We start from the raw sequence: 17,961 nt of genomic DNA, 5'->3' as shown, positions 1-17,961 counted from the left end.
CTGCGAGCTGAGGGAACCAATCGGGGCTCGTCAAAAGCGCATCATCATGGTGTCATGCATCTCTGTTTGTTCTATCGTCACTGAAACAATCCTAAACAGGAAAGGTCTAGTCACTAGTGACTTGCGCTTTTTACGATACTCAGTTTGTCTCATAAGCGCGTAGCCTCGGCTACGTTTGGACTTAAGCCTAAACGGAACGTGGCTGCATGCCTTCGTCTCTACTCACTGTTCAAACGGGTTCAAACGCCGGTGTTTTGTGTCCTGCGTTTCACGTTCGCGTTCAAATGGATTCCAACAGCAAGTAGAGACGAAGCGACATCTAGCTTCGCGTCAATACTCACTAATCATTCCAACCAGAAATCGGTGTTCTGACGTCCTCATCTCCTCCTCTCTCTCAATTCGACGCCGTGCGAATAAGTCAGTATCGTATCGTGCGAGTGTGGCATTTCCCGATCATGTACGTCGCTCTGCCACACCCTTTGACCGTCGTAGCCGTCCAGGCTCACTTATTTCAGCTGCTGTCGTATTCAAACCCAGCGAGCCACAAATGGATCCTCATACACGTTTAGAATTCACGACGAGCTACGTTTTGATCAGGACGCGCTTGTCGCGGGCACAAATCGACTTTTCTCGGCGCACTTTGTATGCTTTTGGAACTTTATTTGTATATATGTTTTTTTTCCTTATTTCATATAATAAACAGGAGCGTGAAAGAGAGAAGGAGCGTCTTGACGGGCCCCTTTTGAAGTCTTCGCCTGAAGCATGCATATTGTTTCAATAAAAAAAAATTGGGACCGACCGCTTCTTTTTCCTTCAAGGAACAAAGGCGCGTGTATACCGATAAGAGGGGTGAGAGGGAAATGGGGAAAAGAGAGCGGAGAGACGGGACCACGATGCATTGCCCCCCGACGACTTGCTCCACTACATGCAAATGCGACGCGAACCAGCGCGCTGTTGTTCACGCTGCTACGCCGCAAGTTGGACCGAACCGAACGCTACCGATTAGCCGAGCCAATCAGCGGTATCGAATACGGTGCGTCACTGCCCATCAACTCCTCAGAATGCCTGACGTCAGTCGGTTGAGGACGCTTCTATTCAACGAGGTGTTGGGGGTAGAGTCCCTGTTTTGCGAGTAAAATATACGTGTGTGTGTGCGTGTGTGTGTTTGTTTGTTTGTTTGTGTGCGCGCGCGCACTCGTGGTGGTCCATCTCGGCTTGAAACGCGGCGTGGGACACTGTCCTACGTCGCCATGCGCCCCGAGGCAACTTTGGCTCGCTCGGGGGAGTTTCGACCTGTCGGTGTTCGATAGTTTCGTCTCTACGAGAAAGAAGGGAAGGAGGGGTCTAGAAGCGTGTGCTTTGGGAAAGGAGAAGGACATTGCGGGAAGTGGGAACACAGGGAGAGGAGGATATTCATTTGATCGCTCTCAGGGGTTCGTCTCTATGCACGCGAGTTTGGAGAGCCGGCTATTTGAACGCGCGAGGGCCCCGCCCGCTTGGCGGATTGAAAGCGTGTATCAACGGCAGTTGCCCGATTATGTCCTCGAGCCACGTCTACGCGAAATGAAATGAAGACGGGCAATAAACGGGAGTGGGGTTGGTCAAATGACCACTGAAAACCACTACACTACTTGTATTTTCAAAATCACGGCGTGCGTTGCTGTCCGAAACACTCCCAGCATAAGTTCGTGCTTTTCTAGTCAACGAGAACTTAAGAAACGTAGGGCGTGGTTGCATCTCATTATCGCTCCTCAGCCAGTTAGCCTGCGGCATTAGCCAATTCGAACGCAGGAAAACCAACCACGAAGCCACGAGTGGAAACACCATAGGTCGCGCTGTTTTTTAAGTTCTCGGAAAATATAATAATATTTGCAACACACACACACAAAAAAAAGAACAGTTTTTTTTATTATTTTTACACTGTACAGTTTGTATTTGAAAAGAGAATCCTGTCGTGTGGTTCTTTGACTCAGAGCTTCTGCCGGAGACGTCGGCTTATTCTTTAAAATTTTCGTTTTCATGACGCTTCGGAACTGGCCCATTAGCCAACGGCGAGCATCCCGGGTGACGTTGACAGTTCGATGGTCTACCACACACTTCTGCGCTGTCTCTTGGAGAAATCTGTCCTCCAAATAAAACAGTGCCCGGCAACAAGAAATGTTTTTTTTCCTGCGATAGTTACAGTTTTGTGTAATTTTTCCCACCGACATAGAGTTCTTTAGAACGAACACGAGCTTCGCTGACTGGGAACATTTAATACGCATTAGGGAAAAGGCGGCATTTATTTCTTAAGTGATGCGTGACTTTTTTCGCAACGTGAAGTGTTAGTCCGCGTTGACAGCTTTAACAAATAATACAAAAGTGAGTCTACAGACATTGCCTTCCGTCATGAAATTCTTTTTCGTCTTTATCTCTATTAAGGCGAAAGCCTTATATGTCTCAACGTTCAGGCGACCTTAAAAGTCCTTGAGCGAAAACACATGGACGACACAAAAGCTACCGAACGTCAACAGCGACACAAGAGGTACCAAAACCCACGGTTCTCCACCGCACCACGAGATGGCGTTACTTGTGCCAGAATCGGCGGAGGCTTTTCGCTCTTGTTCCTCGGCTGGCATCGAACCAGCGATCTTTTGTTCACTAGTCCGATGGCGGTACTCCTCCGGGGTACCACGTCGGTAATCATGTGTTTGTTTTTAATGCATCGGCAGTTGGGCTTTCGCCTTCAAGTCGTTTTAGGGGTAACATAATAGACCCTGTGTTTTTAAACCAGCGCATCTCCTACAACTTTTAAGGGAACGCTGATACCGGGAAAACTCATCAGCTTCAACGTCTGGCTCTCCGAATCTTGGCCCCGAGGTGGAATGTACGTGAGGAAAACCTTTGTGTTTTTCTTTTTATGTGTTTGTAAACGACAGATAACTGCAGGGTCTCCCGGAACCGGAAGTTGCAGAAAAAATTGCATCATCAATCAGGGGCGACGTTTCTTCGTTTTTCTACTGTTATTATTATTATTCTCGGGCTGTAATTGAAGTTCGGGTTTTGGGGACTGTAAAAGAATTGTTGTTCAGTGGAGATAACGTTGCTCCGGCGCGCTTTTTGACGAGTCTCTGGGCGGAAAACCAAACAAACACACGCACAAAGGTCCCAACAAACGATAAAGATTAAGAACATCGGGACGAGTGGTTACGTGGGTGGCTGTTTGGAGGCAGCGCAAGTGTATCGGGTTTGTTTCGAGAATTAGGGAGCGCACGTCTTCCCCCAATCATGTTTACGTTTGGAAAGCACTTGCTTCTTGACGATTATGTGTGCCTTTATTTAATGAAAAAAACGCACTGATACTAATTGGTGGAGATGGGTGTAGAAACATAATTGGGGAATGGAAAGAGGAAAAGAAGGTTTGTTGATGTTATTGATGATGACTAATGTTGTTTTGTGGGAGACGAGAAGTAAGATGTTTTTTGTTAGAGACTCGTTAGTTTTCCAACGTGTTTAGTGGAACGTATGTAAGTACGAATTGAATTGGGGTTTATGTGACGAGAACAAGGTTAGACGTCGAGTTATAAAAACTTTGATTCCTGATTGTCTGGCAGCGTATACGTTTTTTTTCTTTTTGTAATAAATCATTTAATTCATTTTTTCTTCATTCCGATGGTAAATTAGTTTCTAATAGACTTATTTCAAAACTCGAAGCACTCGATCGCGGTGTAATGCGACGCTGTGCATTGTGGGAATCAGTGGGAAACAAAATTCGTACGCGCTTCGCGTCTGGCCCGCAGGCTTCCCAGAATGCAACACGCGCTGTGGCTGATTTATGGAAGTAGTCTGTTAAAAAAATTAACTCTCGTTACAAAAAAAAAAAAAAAATCATACAGTTGAAACGATTTGTGCCCGAAGCCAAGACACGTTTTGAACAACATTATTTTAACTAAGACTTCCTTATCTGTATATAGAGCGCGTGACCTTGTATAGCGTCAGATTTCTACGCGATTTCTTGCGAGGTGACACTCAGCGTAGACCCATGGTCATGGTAGCCTCGACAGCGTCGCACGCACGCTACGTGCAAAACATTTTATATGAAAAGCTTACGTAGACAATAGACCTATCGCTATATTACCCAAGCATCAAGGAGAATGCAGGGATTGGTGTTCCACGCGCCACACGCGCACGGCTTCCCCGCATAAAAGATTCGAAGTAAATAACCAAAATAAAGCGTTGAAGAACGCGCGTGCAAGAGGCAGTTTTTTTTTAGGTATTTGGCATTAGAAAAGTAACTGCGTCTGAGGCCAGCACGTGCGGCGCGTGGAACACCAACCCCAGCATGTTTGTGTAATTTAGCTGCAGTGTACTAGAATACTTGGGTAGTGTTGGGACCGGAGGGGCTCGCCTGAAGCGCGTGGTATTGATCGCGACAGGTGTCGCGTCCGGCGCCTTATCCAGAAGGTGTGCGCGTGCGCGGCTGCACGCGCTAAATTATGAATCTTTGGTGCCGCTTTGGTGGAGTGCACATTGGATTTCTGATACAGCTACGACCTGCCAGCGGTCATACCGCTGCATCAATTACGCTACGTCACGATGGTTAGCAACATGATGCATCAATGTATTGGACGGTACAAGCTACATTACTTTTCCTTTACGTAAAAACAATTGCGACTTTAAAGAAGCGGGTTGCAAGTTGTTTCAGCGTAGAATTAGCTGCGACTTTCGGTTTGTCGGATAATGAGCATTTTAAGTGAAATGCCCATTTCCTTGGTCGGAAAAATTCCGAGCATTAGATATTTGAAAAGGTTGTCTAAAACTCGGAAGCAGTTTTTTTTTTTTCCCCCAATCTTATTTTATAATGGAACGAAACGGATCATACTAAAGTCCAAGATTGTTTTAGTATGTTTTTAATATCCCAGGTTAACTTCTCTGTCTTCTTTTCCACCCATCTGCTTTTTCTTGACCTTAATCAGCTCGCTTCACTTGTCACTCATTCTTGTGTTCATTTATGCGACGAACCACCCAAGCGACGGTCGCAAAGGGGTGAGAATCTTTTATTTCTTCATGGCTGCCAGGACCATCCGAGGACCACCCGACGTTCGCTTGTAAGAAATGGCTTATAAGCCGTGACAATTTTCATCACGCGCTTTAACATTGAACTTAAGTCCAAAAACGGAGACAACGTGGGCTGATCAAGTAATGCTTTATAAGGTTCAAAGAAAACAAGTAACTATTTTACATCATTTTGAGCAGAATACATGAGCACACGTAGATCAGGCAAGGAAAAAGTTGTAATAGTTTAATGCACGGCATTGAAATAATGGTTACAATGTGCAGCTCACCCATGGCTACAATATGCAGCGCATTGTCCTCTTGAGGGTAAACCATCTGAAACCTACACGCTCATAACAATATATTTAACCGACAGCTGCTTTCTGACAACCAGCTAAGTCTCGCCTAAGCTGGGTATTCGAAGAGAAAGACCCTTGGTTCCACAGGGGGCGTATCTGGTTCACGCAGACATACAAGGTGTTTTTGTTTTATTCTTTACAGAACTTTACATATTTTACAATAAAAGAATATGGCAGATATGTGGATGCCGTCTTTCGTTATATCTGTAGGGCTCGGTGGGCAATAAATGGGTGAATAACCGTTGCAATGTTTAATAATTAACCAAAATCTGTTAGTTAACTTGTTTACTAGCGGCTTAATTGGCCATGGTGGAATTGCAGTTTTAAAAGGAGTTATTATTAAAGGTAAACACAATTTCGAAACTTCGCGAAAAGGCAACGAGGTTCGCGAAAGTTATCGTAAAAGTTTGCCTTTCTTCGCTTGATTCAGAAACTGCGTTATGAAAATAATACGTAGAATAGTGACTTAGTCGTCTAGATGTACGGCGCCGGCGAGTCCACCGAAGACACGCTGTCGAGTTAGTGACGAAGGGACAGAAACAACTGTGTCATTCTTCTACGCATCAATATCAGCACAACCGCATTCGCGCTTCCAGCGCGCGGTTTTTTAATTAAGCATAGAACGGCAAAATTTTAGCGATGAATATCTCAGGACAGAACGAGTGGGTTGGTAAAGATAATTAAGCTTGAGGAAGAAAACGAGAATGGACGGACAAACACAACAAAAACGAGCGCCTTGTTGCTTTCGCTCAAAGCTCGTTGTTTGTTCGCGAACTTTTTAAATTAGGTTGGCCTTTAATGATGGCTCCCTTTAAAGCTGCAATTGCAACATGGCCCATTAAACTGTTCATTAACCCTTTGCCTACCGCAAAAATTAAAAAAAAAAGATTTAAAAATACCGATTTTTTTATGTGCCCCATACTCTTTTTCACCTTGTGTTGGACCGCAGGAAAGGCTACAGGCGCGAGCTCCTTGCTCTGGGGCACATCTCGGCGGCACAAGCTCTCGTGCACCAAGGGCAGCTGCCAACGCTATGAGCTCGCGCTTCTAGCCTTCGCTGCGGTACAACATAAGGTAAAACGGAGTGCATAAAATCGGGGTACCGACACGTGCACCGCTGAAAGTAAAAAAAGAAAAAAGGCGGGCTGCGCGATTTTTTCCGGATAACTCGATTACAGCGCCACCTCTAACTGTCAATACACGCGCCCTCATGAGCTCTCGTGGCCGAGCCGCTCCGGTCCCACCACTACCCAAGTATTCTAGTATACTGTAATTTAGCAAGAGGTCTAGAGAGAGTATTCACTAGACGCCATATCTGTGGGTGCTGTTTAGAGCGCAAGCTCAGAACGAACTCACATCAATAGGCTGCTAAGACCAGAACTCTCGATGGTGCGGATTGCACGTTGCAAAAGAACTGTGGAAGCTCGCCATCAGCACGCGCTCAGCATTCGCGCACACAGCTATGGCCGCCAGTGAATACTCCCTATTGCGTTCCGACTGGGGCTGATTAAAGCCCCTCTATCCTGGGAAATGTGGCGCCATTCATTGTTGTGGAAATGCTGGAGACACCTACCGCGCGCCACTTGTGGGAAGAACATGGCGTAAAATCTAGCTCATTGCCTGCCCTGTGCCGTCATAATCTTCCCAAGGGCTCAGCGTTGCACGTGCCTCTTGTGCACACGCACCTCGGCGGAACTTTTAAAACATGAAAGGGCTTTAGTGCCGATGCGTGCAAGCACGTGTAGATTGCGCATGAACATAGCTTAGCCAGGCTAGAATTTGCACGGACTTGTCCCCACGAGCAGATAGACATGGCCGCGGCCAGTAGCACCGCTTGCAATCTTCTGTGGCGATACTCGGGGAGGACTCTGCGTTGCGAGAAAAGAAGACGACGACGACACTGCTGCTGGTAACCCTTTTCGTGTCTCTGAATTTTCCTTACGTAGCCGATAAATTGCGTGTTTAAACAGTACATTCGGCGGTTAACAACTAACAGAACGACATAGGATCTTCGTGCGCAAAGGACCTCCTGAGGGGAGGCCAGGACATCAACAAATATGACCTCGGACATCGAGTCATCGAACGCTCTCATGTCCATTGACATGGATGATGCACAGCCAAGCACATCGACGATCATCAAAGATGGCTATGAGATCCCACCCATACACTGCTCCGCTGACACAATGAGCAGCTCCTCATCGACAATCGTGTCTACTAATGACGAGTTGCACTCCGACGACGGTGACTACGAGGTCGTTCATGGCAAGAAAAGAGGAAAGACAAGCCAGAGCTCAGCATCGCATTCTAAAGAGAAGACCAACCTACAAGTCGGATTCACAGTAATGTACATGCCAACTGACACCAGCAAGGTTGCATCGCTCAGCAAATTTAAACTGACTGACTACCTGAACAACGTCGCACCAGACATGGTTAGTGTAGTTCGTACCAACAAAGCTCGTAATATCGTTGCGGTTGACGTTAAAAGGCCTGCGCTCAAAGCCGAACTCCTGAAGCTAACCAAGCTATGCGCACTGCCGGTGCGTGCTTTTCTACCTAGCGACCGCACAAATTGCTATGGCGTCCTTCGAGACATCGACCCTGACTGCACAGAGACCGACATAAAAGCGCGACTACAGTCAACCGCCTCCATAACGGAAGTGAAACGCCTTGGCAAGACATGACCCGTTGTGCGAGTGTCGTTCGCAACAAAAGTAGCTCCTTAACATGTCAATGTCGGTCTCGTAAGAACGGAAGTAATTCCCTACCGAGCACGCCCCTTGCAGTGCTACAGGTGTCACGAATTCGGCCACATCGCAGCTGCCTGCGCAGAAGAAACCCAGTTATGTTCTCGGTGTGGACAATGCCACAAAGACAAGTGCGAAGCCAACCCCTGCTGCGTCAACTGTCATGGAAATCACGCCTCCAACGCACCTGAGTGCCCAGTGAGGGCAAGGGAGGCAGAAGTAGCGAGGTACAAGTTAGAGCATAACACCACATTTCGTGAGGCAAAAAGTGCTGTGCATGCAAAAAGACAGGCAAACAAAACAACGGATTCAAACAACATACAAGAATCTAGCGCCTCCGCCAACAATACTCTGCCTCTGACTGCTCAAGACTTTCCCCCTCTCGAAGACGTAGAGAGCACACATGCAAATCTGGTCACCGATAAATGTACCGCAACAACTACAGTACCAGTTTCTAGGAAACCTTCGTTTTGGGACAAACCACACATCAAAAACATCACTTCACATAAGACCTCCAACGTGCACATGACGGGACCCAACCAAGAAAGTGGAACAAAGACTGACTCTGTGTTTAAAGCCATAATCCCACTTATGTTCACTGCTCTTCGCAAGATACTGGCCACAACGTCACAGACATCAACACTTCATCAAGTGATCAAAGCCGTCCTTACATTAGAACCCATTATCGCAATGCTATGCTAGAGCGTTTCCAACAAAGCCTCACTTGTCAGCACAGATATTTTCTTCACTGTAACTCAAAAGCTAAATGGCATCGAACAGATGAGCCAGATCATATTGAAACTGAGTCTGTTGCAATGGAGTGGAAGGAACCCTGTCCATCACAAGCCCTCTACAAATTTATATGGTATACGCTTCGTAAAACGCTCTCATCAGATAATTTAAGGCACTAACAGCTCATACATCAGTATGAATCACAGATCTCAATGCTGCAGGACAGCAATTTTCCACCATTCGCCTGCCCACACCAACTCATCCACGATGGCAGACATTAATAAGAGGACCACCAAGCATCTTCAACCCCTCTCCTGCTCAGTTTTTCAATGGAACTGTAACGGATTGAGAACGCGACTCCCTGAGCTCCGCAAACACCTATTGGACAACGCCTATAATGCAGTAGCTCTCCAAGAACCAAGAATGTCAGCCGGCGACATGCGCATTGCGGATCATGTAGTGTACGCCAGCAAACCACATGTGGCAAGAGGGTTTCCGCGGGCAGCACTACTAGTGCGTCGAGAGTTGCCACAAAGTCAGGTGGACCTCAATGATTTATGCACTGAGAGTGCGGAGTTCGTGGCGGTGACGGTGGAATGGAGAAGACGTCCACTCACCATCGTCTCGGTATACGTGGCCCCTAACGCACCCTGGGACACCCATGTACTTGCGGACATTCGAGTCCGAGCCAAGGGAGACCTTATAGTAGCCGGAGACTTCAATGCGCACTCGCAGTCTTGGGGAGACAAGCAAGACTCCCCACGGGGACGGGAGCTACAGGCAACGGTCGAAGCACTTTACCTGAGGAACATCACAAATGGGAGCCAGACGTTTATCCGCCCTGGAGTGACGGGAAGCGTGATTGATCTCACCTTCACAACTTGGTCTCTGAGGCTCAGTGCAACCCCTCAGGCGGACAGCTGGGGGAGTGATCACCTTCCAATTGTCATTGGAAGACCGCCGAAAGTCCCCCTTAGGACTTGCCAGATAGTCGACTGGGACCACTACAGGACACTGCTTGGAGAAGCACTAGAGGGGGGATTTCCCTTCAATTCAGAAACACTGTCGCGCGTCCTCAAAGAAGCCACCCGTGAAGTCAGCGTGCCATTAACACGTCCTAACCCTGACCTCGAATGGCTTAAACTCCGAGCGAGAAGACGGCGAGCCCAGCGAAAGTCATGGGTCACCGGAAAACCGGAGGATATCCTGGCCTATAGGCGACTGGATGCCAGATTCAGGAAACACGGAAAGAAACTGGCGCGCCGACAATGGCGTCTCAAGTGCAGTACTCTAGACAGGCCATCCGGAGGAAGCCGGGCTTGGAGGATGTCGAGAACACTGGCGGGCCGCCCGATTCCCCGAAACCCAGTCCTAGGAATGGCCGTGGCCATGAACCTCCGACCAACGGACATGGTAGAACTCCTCGCGGATACTTTCACTAAAGTTCCGCTGGTACCGACAGTGGGACCACCCCCCGAGAATTGGGACAAGTTCCGTCATCCCACGGCACCTCTGATGCAACAACCGGACACCGACTTTACTCTGCACGAGCTGCAGTACGTCCTTGATTCCCTTCCCAGACACCGCGCGTCACCAGGACCAGATGGAATCACCAATCAGGCCCTGAGAAACGTCAACGAGTCGGCACTCCCAGCGATGCTAGCTCTCATCAACAAAGTCTGGAGGACAGCTGAGCTGCCAGACGCCTGGAGGGTAGCAACAACGATACCACTGCTGAAGCCCGGTGTTATGTCCGGCATAACATGGAAGAAGAAGAAGACGCGCCTCGTCTTCTTCTGCGACATCAGACAGTGCACGTGCCTGCGCATGCAGGGACATTCGGTCACGCCGCCATCACGATCGGAGAGTAAAGCTACTCGTTGTGCTTTCCGTAAGCGACTCCTGATTACTCAGCACGTAACATTGGCGACGAGGATGGGATCAGAACCGCAAAAGGGAAGACTTGCATCGTTTGAACGATGTCAGCGCTGCAAGGCAAGGTCGAAGAGTTCGACGGTACTGCGTGGTCGGCCTGGGCGGAGCGCTTGGACTTCTACTTCCAGGCGAACGATGTGCAAGACGCCGGAAAGAAGAGGGCGCTACTGCTGACTTTATGCGGCGCAGAGACCTGCAACACAGTTCGAGCGCTAGTTGCACCCCACAAGCCAGGAGAAGTTTCTTTCAACGAAATTATGTCCTTGCTAGGGGACCATTACGATCCAAGACCATCCGAACTCTTCTGTCGAAGCAAATTTCAGAGGCGTGATCAACATCCAGGGGAGTCAATTGCTTGCTACGTGGCAGCACTTAAGAAATTGGCAACTGACTGTAACTTTGGCGTGTTGACGACAGCTACATCGCCAACGACGACAGCGGGTTCGTCGAGTGCCGGCGGCACAGCGTCAGAGGGGTCGTCGAGCTCCGGAGACATATTGGCTTCCAATCCAACGATGCTGCCGCTGGACGTGATGCTTCGTGACCGCTTCGTCTGCGGAGTTCAAGATGAGCGTATTCAACAACGTCTTTTTGCAGAACAAAAACTCACATTCAAGCAAGCTTACGATATTGCCATCAGACTTGAGAGTGCAGTGCAACAACAACAGGAGCTGAAACTCCCCAAACCAGACCTCAACAAAATGTGTAGAACTACGAACCGGGCAGCCACCACTTCCAGTGGTCAGCCGGAGACGCCGTGTTACCGCTGCAATGAGCAACACAGCGCACAAACCTGTCGATTTCGCAAAACATCGTGCCGATTTTGCAGAAAGACGGGTCACATTGAGAAGGCTTGCCGAATGAAGGCTCGATCCGGAGCTGCACAACGCTCGACCAACCTGGTGAGCGATGACCAAAACGAGACTGATCAGTCGGTAAGTGATTTTGACATGCAGGAACTTAACGCTGTTCGTGCCAGCGTCGTGGTTCCCAAGTACCTCATAACGCTTAAAGTAGAAGGAAGAGCACTAGAATTTGAAGTTGACTCTGGTGCAGCAGTCACGGTCATCAGCCAAGAGACCTACAGGCGAACATGGCCAAACAAGCCACCTCCGTTACAGAAAGAGGATATGACGCTGCAGACGTGGACCGGTGAAGGACTCCGAGTTCTCGGTTCAGCGCAGGTACACGTAAAGCATAAGTCTAAGGACTATATCCTGCCACTCCTAGTCACAACTGGAACAGGATGCAACCTGATGGGACGCAACTGGTTTTCAGCACTGCAGATTCGACTCAGTGGTATTCACCACTGAGTCGAATCTGCAGGCACACCTCAATCTGGTATTCACCACATTGAGCAAGACCGTACTATCACAACGGTGCTCAGCGCGCACAGTGAGGTCTTCAAGTCTGAGATCACAGGGTACATCGGACCAACGGTACACTTGGAGATGAAAGAAACAGCAACACCCAAGTTCCTTAAAGCCCGACAAGTACCATTTGCACTACGGCCAGTAGTTGAATGCGAGTTGCTAGCATTGCAGAAGCAAGGCATTATAGAGCCGGTTCAACACTCCGCGTGGGCAACGCCTGTCGTGGTTGTCAGGAAGAAAGATGGATCCGTGAGGCTCTGCGGGGATTACCGCAGTACCGTGAACGACGCAGCAAAGCCGGCATCCTACCCGCTCCCGACACCGACGGAGGCTCTATCAAACCTTCAAGGAGGAACTATCTTTTCGACCCTTGATCTCGCGCAAGCGTATCAGCAGCTGCGAGTAACGGATACGACCGCCGAAATACTGACGATCAACACGATCAAGGGGCTCTACAGAGTGAAGCGACTACCTTTCGGAATCGCGGCCGCCCCGGCGATATTTCAACGAGTCATGGAAACCACACTCGCGGCCATTCCGGGAGTTAGCGTTTACCTTGACGATATAATCATCAGCGGAACAACTCCAAGTGAGCACGCGCGTCGGCTGGATGAGGTACTCTCACGACTGGAAAAGGCAGGGCTGAAGCTCAAGCAAAGCAAGTGCTTCTTCGGCGTGAAGGAGGTCAAATTCTTAGGTCACCGCATAAACGCCGAAGGAATTCATCCAACCCAGGACAAGATCCAAGCAGTAGTCGAAGCCCCAGAACCAGAGAACAAGACGCAGTTACAGTCCTTTTTAGGCCTCCTGGCGTTTTACGACAGGTTTTTAAAGGATCGCGCGACAATCGCGAAGGAACTGTACGAACTACTTGAACAGAACAAAGAGTGGAGGTGGGAAGAAACACACCGAAGGGCTTTCAAAAAGCTGAAAGATCTAGTGGCGAACTACACTGTGCTCGCACACTATGATGGAAAACGACCTCTAGTGTTGTCTTGCGACGCCTCACCATATGGAGTGGGAGCCGTACTTGCACAGCAAGATGCTGATGGGCGGGAGGCTCCGATCGCTTTTGCATCCAGAACGCTAGGCAGTGCCGAGCGGAACTATTCGCAACTGGATCGTGAAGGCCTCGCTATCGTGTACGGAGTTCACCACTTCCATCAATACATAGCTGGGAGGTACGTGACCATATTCACAGACCATCAGCCTTTGCTAGGTATCATCGGCTCCAACAAGCCTGTTCCACAAGTATTATCACCAAGGATGACTAGATGGTGCGTGAAACTGGCAGCCTACCACTACGACCTGAAATACAGGCCAGGAAATCGTCACCAGAACGCAGACGCTCTCAGTCGGCTTCCGTTACCACACACAGAAGACGAATTGAATCCACCTGGCGACATCTTGATGTTTGAAGGATTGTCACGGCCTCCTCTGTCAGCGCAACAGGTAGCAGAAGCGACAGCAAAGGACACTGTGCTGGTTGAAGTGTTAGAAGCAATTCAAAAGGGCACTCTTCATCGACTCAAATCACCAGAGTTCGCACCTTACACAAAAAAGGCGGCAGAACTGTCGACACACCGAAATTGTCTGACATGGGGGGCACGCATTGTGATCCCCACGCGGCTGAGGACGGACGCGTTGACGTTGATTCACGCGGGGCACCGCGGAATTATAGCAATGAAGACATGCGCACGGAGCTACCTCTGGTGGCCCGGTATCGACGCAGACATAGAGTCATTCGTCGCAGAATGCACTGCCTGCCAGACCCACCGCAAGACACCACCGAAGGAGCCCATGCCAGTCTGGCACAGACCCTCCCACCCTTGGGATACTATTCACGTGGACTTTGCGGGTCCTGTTGAAGGCCAAGTTTTTCTGGTGGTCGTGGACGCATACACTAAATGGGTGGAAGTCCGAGTGATGCGAAACATGACGTCGGCTGCCGTCATTAGAGAATTGAGGGCTATCTTCGCAACTTTCGGCGTTCCCCGGAAGGTGGTTTCGGACAACGGCACAGCGTTTGTGTCCGACGACATCAAGACCTTCTACCGGAATAACGGTGTAATATCGATCACAAGCGCGCCATACCATCCAGCAACTAACGGCCAGGCTGAACGCATGGTTCAAGAGCTGAAAATGGCACTAGCTAAAAGAGGAAGAGAAGATCTGAATTGTGTGGTTGCCAGATTTTTATTCAAACAACATACAACAATCCATGTGGCAACAGGAAAGACACCTGCTTGGATGCTTTTTGGGAGAGAACTTCCGTCTGCTCTCGAGCGACTAAAGACGTTCAGCCCCGAGATACCTGAAAGCACTGCCACCTTTACAAACCCACGCAAGCTGAATGTAGGCCAAGCAGTGTGGGTTAAAACATTTCCAGACGGTAAAAAGTGGATACCGGGAGTGATCGAACGTCAGCTGGGACATCGCTCTTGGATGATTCGGGTAGAGCAAGGTTCAATTCGCCGGCACACCAACCACATACGGCCGCGAAGAGTGGCATCGCATAATCAACCTCCACAGACAGCTGTGGCACCCGCATGGGACATTAACAACCGTGATGACCTGGCTCCGCAACCCTCGACAACCATCAGGGACAACAGCACAACTGCTATTCCCGAGGAATCGCTGCCTGTTGTGCCGCCGGCAGAGCCTGACACTTCAGGCACTCGAAGAAGTTCCCGAGACCGGCGACCACCTCAAAGATATGGACATGACGTCTAGTGGGGGGAGGTGTTATGTCCGGCATAACATGGAAAAAGAAGAAGACGCGCCTCGTCTTCTTCTGCGACATCAGACAGTGCACGTGCCTGCGCATGCAGGGACATTCGGTCACGCCGCCATCACGATCGCAGAGTAAAGCTACTCGTTGTGCTTTCCGTAAGCGACTCCTGATTACTCAGCACGTAACACCCGGCAAGCCCCAAGACCAGCTAAGCTCATACAGGCCTATCTCCTTGACATCATGCCTCGGGAAAGTGATGGAGCGTATGGTGCTACGCCGTCTTGTTTACCACCTAGAAGGGGCAAGGGCTTTACCGGACTGTTTTTCGGGATTCCGGCACCATCGAAGCACAGTAGATGCAATGGGAGATATCGTCAGCTCACTGGAAGAGGCAAAAGCGCAGGGTTGGTCTGCGGTGGCCGTCTTTCTGGACGTCCGCAAAGCCTTTGATGCCCTCCCCCACAAGGCCGTGATATCAGCTCTACGCCGTTTCGGGGTGAACGGACGTCCACTGAAATACATTTGTGCGTTTCTTAGTGAACGCACCATGTGTGTAAAGGCAGGCAACGCGGTGAGCAACCCCCGGAAAATCATCCGAGGAGTTCCCCAAGGGAGCGTTGTTAGCCCGCTACTCTTTGCTCTGGCCATCGCGTCACTCCCAGCGGCGGCAAGGGTTGGAGAAGAGCCGGCGTACCCTATCAGTATGGCCGTCTATGCAGACGACGTGGCACTCTGGTCCACTGCCCCCAGCTACAGAAGGCAACGTATGGTATGCGCTCTCCAGCGAGCCCCGACAAATGCAGTGTGTCGTCTCCACCAACTGGGCTTGGCAATATCAGCCGAAAAAACGATTGCGCTGTGCTACGCTCCAAAGAGGCCAAGCAAGTTCATGCCCACACTATGCATTGGGAACACTCCAGTGAAACTGGCGAAAACGGCCACATATCTTGGCGTCACGTTGGACTCGAGGCTATCCTGGGGCCCAGCAATGAGGGAAGTTCTTCAAAAGATGCGAACCCATACAAACATCCTCCGGATGCTCGGCGGAACTACTTGGGGAACCTCATCTCACATGATGCTGCAACTGTATAGGGGACTCATACTGGCCCGCCCATTGTACGCCCTACCTTTCGCCACGCTGAGTGCCAACCAGCTCAAAAACCTTGAACAAGCGCAACGCGTGGCACTCAGGATTTGCCTCGGAGTTCCCCGCACAGCCTCGTCTCGACATACGCTCACAGAATCCAGGATTAACTCTGTAGAGAACATCATGCAAGAACGGGCGCTGGGTCATCTGACTCGAATGAGCAACTGCGACTCGACCATCACGCTCCTAATGAGGATCGCCGAGCGCGCTGAATCAAGACTAGGAGCGCACCTCTGCACTCTTGGTGACATAGCTGGCACACCAGGACCACTCGCTCCACTCCCAGAGCTGCACAAAGATCCCCACCCCCTGCGGATCAGCCTGGACTGCGGTCCAAGAAGAACGTAGCAGTGGTCGTAGCAAGGCAGCTCACGGAAGACCACTTAGTTACCCAGTACGATGGGTGGACCCGAGTGTACACCGACGGATCGGTGGACCCCTCCGGAGGCACAGCAACAGCAGCGGCTTTCTTCGAGGCAGCAGCTGTGGGTACCAGTGAGCGCCTGGATCACCAGGCATCCTCCACCACGGCAGAGCTAGCAGCCATACGGCTCGCCCTCTGGGGTATTCGGACAGGCTGCACACAGGCTTTACGCTGGGTCATCCTGAGCGACTCAAGATCAGCCCTCGAGCTGCTATCTAGGCTCGAACGGGCAACGCCCCTGGCCCGTTCAATCGCGCAGGATGCGGTCGAGCTTCAGCAAGAAGGCAACAACATTGCCTTCCAATGGCTCCCGAGCCACTGTGGCATTAGAGGCAATGAAGTCGTTGATTTTCTAGCGGTGCGGGCTCACAAGGACCCTGAGTGCCCGCTTTCAACCGTTCCCCGCTTCTCAGACGCCAAGCTCCTTGTGAGAAGAGCCATCGCCCTACAGCACCCGGACCCCGTAGTGGTGGCGGGTGCCTTCCCAGCTCGGGTACCGCGCGGCTTCGACCGCCAAACTGCCGCAGTAAGTTATAGATTACGGACCGGAAGCGCCTTCACCCCGGCGTGGATAAGTCGCTTCAGACTCAGTGTTGACCCCATATGCCAGACCTGCGAGGAAACGGCCGACGCCGAACATCTCCTCCTGCACTGCAGTGATCACGAAGAGGAGCGCACCAACCTCCGTGATGCTTTTTCCCGCCTAGGGCTACCTAGTACCAACTTGGAAGAACTCCTGCGTCCAAGAGCCTCACGAGCTACTACGGACAAGGCACTCAAGCGTGTAGTCAGCTTCCTGAGGAGCGCGGAACTCCTCGAGATCCTTTAGGACTTCCAAGAGATCTGGGTTGCTTGCGGCTCCTGGGGCTCTTGGAGATCTTACATCCAGAGGTTTTCGGGAGTTCCAGGAGTCGCGAGTCAGCACTCTGAAGAAATCCTCTTCCCCCTTCCCCCTCTTTCCTCCTCTATATTTTTTTTCCCTTAATTCCCTTTCCCATCGACAGTGACAAGTGCGCCCGGAGCGTAACTAACAACAACGTCGATTTCCTAATAAACATCGCTTCAACAACAACATCTGCGTTGCGATGCTGTGCGCCGGCCAAAGCTGCGCAAGCGCGCTTCTCGTCTTCTTGGTGATACCACAAAAAATTGTACCATCTCGCGCGAGCAGTCACCAGAAAGAAGTGTCTACCAAATGGCCACGGAAAGTTATACTCTCCGTTTCACAATAAAGGGGTACTCCGGCGTTTCCTTCACAGTCCCCTATTTGCCCTATCATTTGCTAAACACACCAACAAACATCGCTGAAATAGTAACCGAAATATGAAGCCAAAATAACTTTTTCCCCGAAGTTATTACATTTACAATTTTGGTCCGCACCGTGTTTTTAAAAGTGAAAGTCTCCTCTGGCAACAATGAAAAAGTGACGGCAGCCGAGGATAGGGATTCCCTCTTTTAACTGCAGACTTTGTCTGCAGT

The 17,961-nt window shown here is 50.1% G+C and overlaps 1 protein-coding gene across 1 annotated transcript; it reads left to right on the top strand.

Annotated features, from left to right (window-relative positions):
• The first annotated feature begins 10,246 nt into the window (after positions 1-10,246).
• Positions 10,247-17,311, top strand: LOC120850334. The gene is made up of 2 exons (XM_040222795.1): positions 10,247-10,425; positions 16,345-17,311. Exons 1-2 carry the CDS (start codon positions 10,247-10,249, stop codon positions 17,309-17,311), a joined length of 1,146 nt encoding a protein of 381 aa, XP_040078729.1.
• Positions 17,312-17,961: the final 650 nt, after the last annotated feature.

Source organism: Ixodes scapularis, unplaced genomic scaffold (assembly GCF_016920785.2).
Source record: "Ixodes scapularis isolate PalLabHiFi unplaced genomic scaffold, ASM1692078v2 PGA_scaffold12__126_contigs__length_90152505, whole genome shotgun sequence".
Taxonomy (NCBI): domain Eukaryota; kingdom Metazoa; phylum Arthropoda; class Arachnida; order Ixodida; family Ixodidae; genus Ixodes; species Ixodes scapularis.
The sequence above is the reverse complement of the archived record's forward strand: the minus strand, read 5'-3'. Positions and strand labels throughout refer to the sequence as shown.